The 12,208-nt window shown below is 46.1% G+C and overlaps 1 protein-coding gene across 1 annotated transcript; it reads right to left on the reverse strand.

The window, feature by feature from the left end:
* Nucleotides 1-1,464: 1,464 nt before the first annotated feature.
* Nucleotides 1,465-3,971, reverse strand: LOC123091644 (CASP-like protein 4B4). Its single transcript, XM_044513214.1, has 3 exons — nucleotides 3,520-3,971; nucleotides 3,282-3,414; nucleotides 1,465-1,921 (listed from the first exon to the last, which is right to left on the reverse strand). Exons 1-3 carry the CDS (start codon nucleotides 3,762-3,764, stop codon nucleotides 1,730-1,732), a joined length of 570 nt encoding a protein of 189 aa, XP_044369149.1. The 5' UTR covers nucleotides 3,765-3,971; the 3' UTR covers nucleotides 1,465-1,729.
* Nucleotides 3,972-12,208: the final 8,237 nt, after the last annotated feature.

Raw genomic sequence — 12,208 nt, forward strand, 5'->3', positions numbered from 1 at the left:
ACTATTTATAGACTCAAGCATATGGTTAGATCACTAATATAAGTTTTCATTAACACCAAAATCACTTAGTTGAAATTATGTCCCTTCGGCAAAACACTTGTGGTGTGCACTCATTGGTTTTGAGAGGGTTGAAGGAGCTTTGGCCAGTGTCCATGGACATCATTGGTGCACTATTGGTTGACTACCTTGATCCAATCTAGAGGACTCCACCTGCACATCCTCCTCCAAGTAGAACGATGTCAAAAATAGGCATACAAAGAGATGTTGGTTGTTGCAGGCAACAAAGGATATGGAGGATATTGGAATGATGTCAACTAGATTTAATTGCCTTGGTGTCGCTCGGCTATGACAAGGGGATTGGAGTGGTATTGGTGATGTCGAGCATGTCTTGGTTTCTGTCTCACATGTTTCATTCTTTGGTGATCCTTAACTTCTTGCTTGTAGGCCCACCAATAAAGTAGTAAACCAACAATGTGCCTTACGAGGTGTCCTCAATCGTAATGTGGTCAATAGTATAAGTTACTCATGTACTAAGGCGGACAATTCACGTGACTGTTTAAACCCTTTGTTTGATCTTATAAGGCTTCTTCACAAAAATGTGAATAAACCCGAAGATAGAAAAGACTTCCTTATTTGAGTTCTCAACTTTGTGATCATTTCTGATTATTCATTGATTTCAGATTATTTGATCCATAGTGATATCCTTACTTCATCAATAAGGTCACATAGCAGGTCTAAAAGTATTACATATCCACTTTTTCAGGAAGGGGGCGAGACAGGGTGTTCCCCACCTGAATACATCGCTCAAATGACCAATGGTCCGAGTTGATTACATGCAGAGATCAACACGCGAGGAGACGTAAACGCCAGAAGTTGGTGGCAGCCTTATAACTCAGTTTCACAAACCGGTCGGACCAAGTGGTGAAGTCGTTGATTATGTTCTTGATTGTAGCAATGTTGTATTGGTATTGGTTTCAAAAGATGAGCGCGTTCCTTGGAATACCAAATCTTCCAAATGATTGTGGGCAACACCGAATGGCTTACTTGTCGAGGAAGAGGAATCAGCGTCACAGTTTCCCAAATGTTGGCGAGGTCATCTTGAGTAGGAGTATCTAGATTAAGCCACTGCCAAACCCTAATGAACAGGGAGCACTGAAGGAAAATATGCCTACAACCTACTTATGCAATAAGACTTTAGCATACTAATGCAAATTTCATTTTGGCCTCCTAGGTGCCAAACAAGGTCAAAGTCTTTGTGGGGCTACTCTTCCATAACCTGGTAAACACCGAGCCAACTTAGGCCACGAGCATATCGTCGACTAAAGTGACCGCCTGAGACTACAATGTCCACTTATACTTTCTAGAATGTAACATTGACAACAAAATGCACTCATATACTTGTATGCCCTCCAGCAGGTAAGAAAGATGCACACATGCTATGAACATAATCTTCGCAACAAAATATTTTAGCAGAACACACATTCCTTGATTTGCAATAATCATTTGAGCACACACTCTAATTCATTTGCGTGAAACATAATTACATACTTTGGCGCGACGATATAAACACCTAAATAAGCACGCACGTAAAAGAAGCAGCCATTAGTCAGGAGCACAAAAGAAACCCAAGATATATGTATACATCAGGAAGAACCAAATGGACTGTACAACATCGAGAGGGAACCAAATGGGCACCGATGAAGCAGACCTCGCCCATATGTCACAAGCGTCATATGTAGGTCTGCTTGGACAGCTTGAAACCTGAGATGAGAGCCGAGAGCGCGAGGCAAACAAAGGCAAAGAAGGCCATGCTAATCGAGGCAGCAGACGAGTCAGTGAACACGTTGTCCGAGCCCTCCCGCATGCGGTTTGTGATCGGGATTGCAGCAGACAACGCGGACATCAGAAGGTACGCCGTTACCTGCAAGAACAAGAGAAACCTATTTTGGTAAGTATGGTTAAGAATTTTGTAGGCATTTAAGTATAATGTGGTTTTACTTCGAGGGGAGAAACATTGCATAGAACTTCATGATTTTTAATGAATGTGTGTCACACTGTCGTTATCGGTTCCACCACACGAAGTATGCAGCGAACGTTGATCACTATCAAAACATCGCAATTGTGAATATTCATAGTGCATATAAAGTTTATAACGGGCCATGGCAAATAGCGGCATCCTCAAAGCAAGCTAAATCAATGCTAGGTCGCTGCTGAATGACATTGTAGCCCCTTAAAACTGCAAACTTATACTCCCTCCGTCCAGAAATACTTGTCGCATAAATGGATAAAAATGGATGTATTTAGAACTAAAATATGTCTAGATACACCCATTTTCGTGACAAGTATTTCCGGACGAAGGAGTACTATATAGATGTTGTTTAGTGGGACCCACCAAACGCTATTAGGGCAGCCATTTAAAATTTTGAATATGTATCTTCAAAAGGATGACAGTTGTGTATTCACACTGTGCTTCACAAATGTCAAACAACGAACGGTACCATATAGCTAACGAAAAATTAGACATCCTACTTCATTACTACTTCCATTCTTCCATTAAAGCTGGTCACAATGGGCAAGAACATAAGCTAGTAACTTACACATTTCCCTAGACTATGTTACTATCTCCATAGTGGGTAGGAACATCTATGTAGTGTCATGCAACGATGTATTTATTAGGTTATAGACTCATTGTTTTTTGAAGTGTGTGATGTTCCGGTAACTTAGCTAGTTACCACAAACACCTCTCTCTTCATTAAATATGTGCCACATAAGCAAAGTTGTATTGGAGTGTGTGATGTTACTCCTAAGTTCCTCCCCATTGTGACCAGACTAAGCTCTAATAAGGCACCATATGCGTGTTGACTTGTTCTGATCCACATGTGAGGAATTATATGAGGTGGAAGTGCGGAGTGCCATGTGGACGCATTAGGTCGTGTTCGAGTACAATTAATTAGCTGAAGAAATGGGCTAGAATTCCAGCACACAACAGCTTGCGCGACTAATAATTATAATCCACCTATCTCTATCTGTATAAGCTATAACAATTGTCCCTGACGACGTGCTGTGCATCACAGAGCTTCTCATCCACCAAATTAACCACCAACTTAATTAACCCTCAACGAGCAATATACTCTGCCAAGCATGCAGAACATTCAAGAAACCTAAATTACCAGTATGTTTTGCTTTTCCTATCGTGCAAGTAACCACCTTCGAGAAAATTCTCACACGTGTCTGAGACAAATGGCAAAGGGTTGCCAAAACGCCAAGGCTGCTTTGCTGACCTGATCCCCGGCGAAGTCGACGAGCAGGCCGACCTTGCTCTGCAGGTCCTGGCCGCCGCTGAGCCGGACGCCGTGCCGCACCAGCTGCAGCGTGGTGTAGATGAACGCGAGCAGCCCGACGGCGACGATGTACCTGACGAGCCAGCCGCCAACACGTACGCACCAAATGTTAGTTGACTACGCTCACACGCCACGCAACCACCGCGCACGACACAGGCAATGGCCGGAGGAGGCGCACCTGTACTCCTCGTAGTGGTCGAACTGCCTCCAGTCGCCGTGCTCGTTGGCGACCATGACGAGGAAGGCGAGCAGGGAGAACGCCCACGCCGCAGCCCGCAGCGCCGACCCGGATTTGTCCAGGAGGTCCTGACGCCGCCAGCGGCCGACGATCGCGCCCACCGCGCCTCCTCCGCCGGAGGCTTCGGGCCCCCCTCCAGCCGGCGCTCCGGCCTTCTCCACGTCGACGGCGGGGGCGTCGGCCATGGCGTGCGCGCTGGTGGTGGGAACGAACGTACGCGAGGCTTCTTGGGATTTGGAGTGGAGATATGGAATGGAATTGGTTCAGTTCAGTTGGATGGATCAGTTAAACGATCGGTTTGGTGCCTTCTGGCAAGTTTATTATACAGCGAGGCGAGGAGAGCAGTGCGCGCCATTTTGGGCCGGCAAAGGATCTTCTGCGCCACCGTGTGAGCCAGGTTACATCAAGAAAATGCAACACAAAGCTTGCCTTGAGGTTTCAGTCATATGCTGATATGCGCCATCAGTCGTGGCCCATATACATGTATAAAATGTTGCCGTGGTCGACGAGACAAACAAGTCATAATGCGTTACCTACAACTTCACACACATGCCCCCGAAGTATTAAGATCTTTTTTTAGAACATCAGCACTTTATGATGGATGCACGTAAAGAGGTGGCATTGTATGGCGCCGTGGTGGCGCCGATTGCAGCCTGGCAAAGTCGGTGCATCGGTACCTGCTCTGAAGATGGATTGGTGGAAGACGGTGGCGGCGAGCTCTGTAGCGTGCGCATGCGGTGATCACTGAGAGTGCGCGGGATCGGTGTGTGCCCCAGACCCGACAATGTGGTTTGCTTGGGGCCTCCGGCTTTAAATGTTCGGCTTTGGTGTGAGATCTGGGTATGCGACTTAGGCAATCTGCACCCCTTAATCAAATTGATTGGAGTAGCACAGATGATGACGAGATGGTGGCTTCAGACTTATTGATGTATTACTTTGTAAAATCTTGATGAATAGTTAATAAAATGGCTGCATGCATCGCCCTGATGCAGAGACCGGGGGTCATCCTCCTTTTTGGAAAAACCAGACACCATTGAGTCAACAATAGATCGATCATGAACTAAAGATTTTTTTTTTTACGAAACCTCTCTAGAGGGCCAGGAGCTATGGCATTGCATTATAGAAGAAGATAGTTGATTCAATTTGTAAGGGAAACTGAATCGAAAACCTAACAAAAGTAGCCTGGTCTATGAGAAAAACTACGCCCAAAACTGCACAAGCAACGAAGCCTCATCGACCACTCTGACCCAAGGCCACAATATCAACAAAAACACACACCCTGGCTCCGGAGCCGCCACTCTGACATCCCCCACCCGCTCGCGACCCGTAGCGCCGCACGGCTCGGGCGCCTTGTAGCCTTTGCTACACGAGATGACCGCCCGCAGACCGTGAAAGTTGCGCCAAACATCTGAGGCCTAGTTTTCCTCATAAACCGGTTCACTTCCAGCGGCGGCTATGGGTCGAGGTGGATCTGGCGTCCGTGCCCCTGGTCGTGTGGGCGGCAGTGGCATGGCCGGTGGTGCTTGGGGTGAGGGCATCGACTCCCAGGATTTATCGTGGGCTTGCAACGCGGTGGATTGTCCTCGTGGCAGCCCGGTGACGTGGTTTTCGCGGTGCTTTGGGCGAGAGTTTGCCCGACTTGGTCAGTGCCGGTGACGGTCGCGATCTGTCACGTCGTTTTCATCCTGATGGCGCCGTCGAGGAGCCCCGCCCCACCTCCAACCAATGGGATATTGTCTTTCGGGTGCGAACCCATATTTAGCTTGCTGGATCGGATGGCGGCGATGTTTTCATGACATCGTGTATCTTCCTTGGAGGCGTTATTTTTTAAGACGAGGTCTTTGTATTCAGTCATCACAAACAGAGCTAGTATTTTTAGCAGTTCTTTAAACGAATGGATAACTAAGTAACCACAATGTTTGGTCGACTACAAGGTTGTTCGGCCGCAAACGGTCCGTTCAGCGATCCAATGCCCAACGGCAGCCGCCACCAGCTACTACTCCACAAATTAACGCCCTGCCGTTTCAGGAATTCTAACCCGTAATCCAACGCCCCATGTGATTCCAGCTCCGCGCCGATAACCATTTCCCGTGGAGTATGCCCGATCCACCCCTCCAAGCAAGAACAGCTCAGGAAGCACCACTAAACCGGGCGGCGTCTTAATTGGGGTCCAAAACACAGCCGTGCAAGCCAACTCTTATCATTTAGTATCCCTTGCTGCTCCAATCAATCAAAGACAGGACCTTCCAACACACCCTGCGGCTGCCAATCACCAGCCACGCATCCCGTCATTCTGCCAAGACTTGAACCCGGTGAGGTGATCAGCAGTACTAGGACATAAACTACTCGTAGCAGTAACTATCAAATTCGCTTTCTGACTCGGCGTCCGTGTAGGACATTTGTTCTGCTAGCGTGCCGCTTTAGCGTACTTGCCGGAAAGCGCAGGCGCCAGTGGCGTGACCGAGTGTTTGATGGAGGGTCGCCTTGACATGACACCGACTGAAGAAAGCATCGAGTGCAATCGCTTAAACCCACTGACACACAACCAACCAGCAGAAATGATCACGCTGGCATTGGACGCTGCGAGAATTCGCGGAATGGAGGACACACGAGGGATGAGTGATTCCAGATAGGTGCATTTTTACCTAAGAAAAACAGGAAACCCTACTGAAGAAAATAGATTGGCAAGGCAAGAGAGATGATGGGTCCAGTGTTATGTCAAAAAAGGTTGGAAAGATTGGCGCAATGCAAACTCCCTACTTACGATAAAAAACGCTTTCATTACTCCCTCCATTCCATAATATCCATGATATAAGTGCGTTTTTCACACTAGTTAACAATATACCTGGCCATACATCGGGCCGGGCCGGGCCTAGCCAAGCCCGATGCAAAAAACCAGGCCCATGCTCGGCTGGGCCGGGCCATCGGACCTGTTTTTGGGGCCCAAGCCCGACCCGCACGCGTAAAAGCTTGCCGGGCCTCGGGCCACGGGTCAGGCCCCTTCAGGAAAACGCGAAAACGACGGGCCCTGGCCTGGCCCGGCCTTTGGGCTCAAAATCTAGGCTCGGGCCCGGCCCGGGAGTAGCATCGGTCGGGCTTTTTTAGGCCGGGCTGCCTATGACCAGGACTAGGTGACACTAGTGTAGTGTCAAGTTTTTGACACTAGTGTAATGTCAAAAACGCTCGTATATTATATACCTGATCGGTAATTATCCGGTGTATTCCGGAGACCGAATACTATTATCCTATGTATCAATCTTTACTTCCGGGCCATTTCGAAGCTCCTCATCATGTCCGTGATCTCATCCGGGACTCTGAACAACATTCGGTCACCAACATACATAACTCATATAATACTATATCGTCAACGAACGTTAAGCGTGCAGAGTTTGAGAATGATGTAGACATGACCGAGACGCTTCTCCGGTCAATAACCAACAGCAGGACCTGGATGCCCATATTGATTCCTACATATTCTACGAAGATCTTATCGGTCGAACATTTATGACAACATATGTAGTTCCCTTTGTGAAAGAACATGCGATGCCCCCATGTTTGGTTTTGGTAATTGATGTCAATCTCTATGGACTAATGGTTGCCTTAAGTTATATTTGGAGGTTTTGTCCATAGGCTTTTCTTGAAGTCCGTGTGTTGGTTTCAAGGAGTTTATGAGTTGACCAAGGTGCTATTAAGGAATTATCCAAAGATCGGTCATGTGAGTGTTGAGCTTATTGCAAGCATGTCTTGAAGAAGAAGATTGGGTGATCATTCATGTTTACCTTCAAGACATCATCCAAATGAAGAGAGTTGGAAAGATTCAAGGTTGATCTAGATTAAGTACAGAGAGTGATTCAAGTTGATCAACACACAAAGCGCACAAGTTGTACCGAGAGGGACCAAGTGTTCCCATGGTATGGTAAGCATTGTCCATTAAGCTTTGTGTACTAACCCATGGTCTATGTGAGAGTTCTTTGTGGGGTTAGGTATGTTTCCATGGTCTTGCGTCAAGAGGAAGATCCCATACAACCCATGGAGGATGACATGAAGTGGTGATCGTCATCAAGTTTGTTGTGTGCAAGTTCAAGTGGAGCAACACGAAGAGTGGCTCACCCATAATGGAGTATGGGGGAGCAATCAAGTTTGAATCTTGCCATCCATTGTGGTGTCAATGGACTTGTGAAGATGTGCCGAAGAGTCGTTCACCCATAGTGGACTATGGGGGAGCAATCATCTAGTCTTCATCGAGCCAACACAATCAAGAAAGGTGGTCCAACTTGAGGGAGTCAAGATCGTCTTCATCTAGCTCAAGTGGACCATGTGCAAGGCAAAGGTTTGCCCTTGATAGGTTTTCTATTTTACCGGTCTCGTGGTGGTAGTTGGGAGACCGGGTTATAGGATCGTTTGCCGTACTATCAAGGGGGGCTCTCAAGTTGGTAGCTTGATCGTATCGTTAGTAGAGAGCTCAATCCATTGCATCCTTGCATCATGTTTCTTTGTTCTTGTTTGGTTCTCTTTGTGAGTCTTAGAGCTTATGTTCATCTTGATGACAAGCTTGAGTTCATCGAAAACGGAGTTCGCATGCGTCTTCTATGATGTTTTCGGTGTTGGAGGTTTTACCGGTCTTATCCAAGGAAGGGTTCTCACCATTTTCTTATGGGCCTTTTCTCATTTGCTTCTTATTGATATTTCTATCAAGATTGTGTTACCCCTTGTTGCTAGCTTTCCAACAAACTTGGTTTCATCGAATTCGGAGCTCGTATGCGAAAGTTGTGGCTGTTTTGATATTGCCTGTTTTACATAGAGAGGTTGTACCGCCCCGTAGAGAGGTTGTACCGGTTGACCGGTACAACCGGTGTTTGGAGCGGTTGTACCGCTCCAGAATTGGTCCAGAGATTGTACCGGCCATGTACCGCTCTACCACCGGACTAGTTTCTGTTTTGGAGCGGTTCTTGGGCGGTTGTTAACCGGTTTAACCGGTTTAACTGGTACTACCGGTTCCCCAGGCTGTTGTACCGCTTAGAGCTTTTCCCAGGTTGGTTTTTCCTCTGCTTTGGCCGGTTGTACCGGTTCGTGCACCGGTTGTACCGGTCCTACAGGTTTCTGCACATAACGGGCAGATTCGTGGGGACCTATTTAAGGGGGTCCTCTTCCCTAATGGTTCCCCATGTCTTGAGCTCATTTTTGCCCCCATTGTTGACCTTCTTTGAGCTTGCTAACTCTCAATCCCTCCATGGATTCTTGCTAGTTTTTGAGGGAAAAGAGAGAGGAGATCTAGATCCACACTTCCACCAATCACTTTCTCCTCTATGTGAGGGGAACCCCTTGGATCTAGATCTTGGAGTTCTTTGTGTTCTCCTTCTTGTTCTTCCTCTTACTTTCCTCCCTAGCATTAGTTGCTTTGGTGGGATTTGAGAGAGAAGGACTTGGGTACTCTGTGTGCCCTTGCCATTGCATTTGTGCATCGGTTTGAGTTCTCCACGGTGATACGTGGAAGTGAAGTTTGAGAAGCTTATTACTCTTGGGTGTTTGGGCACCCTAGAGCTTGTTCCTCTTGGGTGCCTTGGCGCCCTAGATGGTTGGTGGTGTTCGGAGCTCAATCATTGTGGTGTAAAGCTTCGGGCAAGCGTCGGGGTCTCCAATTAGGTTGTGGAGATCGCCCCGAGCAATTTGACGGGTACCGGTGACCGCCCCCAAGGGTTGCCAAAGTGTACGGGTTTGGTGACCGCCCCCAAGGGTCGCCATTTGTACGGGTTCGGTGACCGCCCTCAAGGGTCCCTTAGTGGAATCACGACATCTTGCATTGTGCGAGAGCGTGAGGAGATTACGGTGGCCCTAGTGGCTTCTTGGGGAGCATTGTGCCTCCACACCGCTCCAAACGGAGATTAGCATCCGCAAGGGTGTGAACTTCGGGATACATCGTCGTCTCCGCGTGCCTCGGTTATCTCTTACCCGAGCCCCTTTACTTATGCACTTTACTTTGTGATAGCCATATTGTTCTTTGTCATATATATTGCTATCACATAGTTGCTTATCTTGCTTAGCATAAGTTGTTGGTGCACATAGGTGAGCCTAGTTGTTGTAGGTTTTGTGCTTGACAAATTAACCGCTAGGTTTATTCCGCATTTGTTCAAGCCTAAACCGTAATTATTTTAAAGCGCCTATTCACCCCCCCCCCTCTAGGTGACATCCTCGATCTTTCAATTGGTATAAGAGCCTCGTCTCTCTTTATCAGGCTTTACCGCCTAGAGAGTAAAGATGTCGACTAGGGGATTAGGATTCTCTGACACTCTTAGTTTCGATGGCACAAATTTTGATGTTTGGGTAATCCGCATGCTTAATCTCTTTAGGGTCATGGACCCAAATTTAGAGCGAATTGTAGATATGGGTTTTTCTCCTCCAAAGGATCCCCAAAGATTATCTTTAGAGGATGAGAAAAACTCTTATCTCAATGCTCAAGCTTCTAATGTGCTTTTCGATGCATTGAGCAATGTAGTTATATTTCAACTCATGCCGTTCCGAGATGCTCATGAGTTGTGGACGAAGCTTCAAGATAAATATGGCGTGTCCAAGATTTGTGGGGATGATTGTTCTCCCTCCACCTCCGGTCGTATAGTCTTCTCAACTTCTTCTACTTCACCTACATGTGGTTTGCCACAAGGTAATGATATGGTGAGTAGTGTTGGTCATTGCAATGATGATAGTATGCTTATTGTGGATGATCCTTCATCACTATATTATTGCAATGCTCCTTCTTTGGGCTTTAACACTTCGAGCACTCCAAATGTTTCACATGCTTGTGTTGATAGTCCTTGCATATCATGTAGAAATTGCTTGACTAAATCTCATGATGATATGCTTTCTATGTCTTGTTGCCATGATAAAAATGCATCTATTTCCTCGAATTATTGTGCTAACAATGTAGAGGAAACCCAACACTCCATGGAACAAGATGTGGTGTTTAATGGTGCCTCAAGGGATCCTACATCATCATCTATTGCTTTTTGCCTTATGGCTAAGGCGTCAAAGGTATCTCCTACTTTGTACCCCAATATGTCTCTTGATGATGATGTTGATGCTAATGATGATGAGGATAATGATGAAGAGAATGATAATGTTGCCTCCTTAAAAACTAAGGGGGAAATGATTTTTAAAGCTCTTCATAAAAATAAAATTGCTCGTTCCAACTTCATGGAAATAATGTCCATTGCCATTGATGGCAAGAAATACATTGAGGAGTTGGAATCTCATCTAGAGGAGCATGAGGTCACCATTGAGAAAATGGAAGCTCATGGGCGTGATTACGCAAATGAGATCGCGGAGCTATCTCAAGCTCTTGAACATGAACAGACCACCTCCGAATCTCTTGAGGAGACTTTTGCTCTAGAATTATCTAGAGTGAAGGAATCTAATGATAGAGCTCTTGAGGTGGCCAACGTTTTTGAAACTAAAAATGCTAAGCTTGAAGTTGCTCATGCTAGACTCCTTGAGGATTTTGAGCACCTCGAAAATGGCTCAAGGGTCTTCAAGTGTGAGCTCATCAAACTCACTGAGTCTCATGCTCAACTTGAAGCTTCTTATTTAAAAGAGCTTGCCAAGTTGCCTTCTCCTCTTGTTGTTAATGATGATGCTTGTGCTACTAATTCTATTACTTGTGAAGCATCCATTTTGAAGGAGAATGTTGAGCTACGGGCTCAACTTGAGGTGCTATCTAGCAATTATGGGAAATTGGAAGAAAGTCATGAAAAGCTCTCAAGCTCTCATGATGATCTTCTAGTATCCCATAGTGTGCTAAAGATAGCTCATGAGGCCATGATTGCTAAGGTAACATCTAGTGAGCCTCATGTGGATACTATCACTACTTCTAGTCAAAATAGTATATTGCCATGTGCTAGTCCTTGTAATTCATCTACTCACAATGTTGGTACATATTGTGATGAATTGCTTTCCTTGCCTTGTTTCTCTAACGATGAAGCTTATACTTCCTCTAGTACTTGTGTTGATACTAACCATGTAGAGGAAATCAAAGAGCTCAAGGCCCAAGTCACTTCTTTAAAGAAAGACTTGGAAAAGAGTCATCAAGGGAAACCCACACTCAACAATATCTTGAGTGTGCAAAAATCCCCCAATGACAAAGGTGGACTTGGATTCAACTCCAATAAGAAGAAGAAGTCCAAGATGAACAAAAGGAAGGGCCAAGAACAAGTCAAGAATTCGGCCAAGATTGTTTGCTTCAAGTGCAAAATTGAAGGGCATCATGTTAGATCTTGCCCATTGAAGAAGAAGGCCATTAGTGACAAGCAACAAGGGAAGCGGCTACAAGTGCATTCTCATGCTCAACCTCAAGTTGAAGAAAGGCCTCTTCCCAAGAAGACTCAAGTTAATGCTTCTCAAGTTGAGAAATCAAGTGAGAAGAAAGTGAAGAGTAGACGTTGCTACCTATGCCGTGAGAAAGGTCACCTCGCTTCTTCATGCACTAGTGGTAACTTATCCAACCCAATTATTATTGATGATGTCTATTCTCTTGGGAAGGATAAGGTTGGCAATGTGGTTGCCAAGTTTGTTGGTACTCAAAGTGGTTTGAAGCAAAGAACCATTTGGGTAGCCAAGCCTATTGTGACTAACCTCTTAG

This window comes from Triticum aestivum, chromosome 1B, assembly GCF_018294505.1.
Source record: "Triticum aestivum cultivar Chinese Spring chromosome 1B, IWGSC CS RefSeq v2.1, whole genome shotgun sequence".
NCBI lineage: Eukaryota > Viridiplantae > Streptophyta > Magnoliopsida > Poales > Poaceae > Triticum > Triticum aestivum.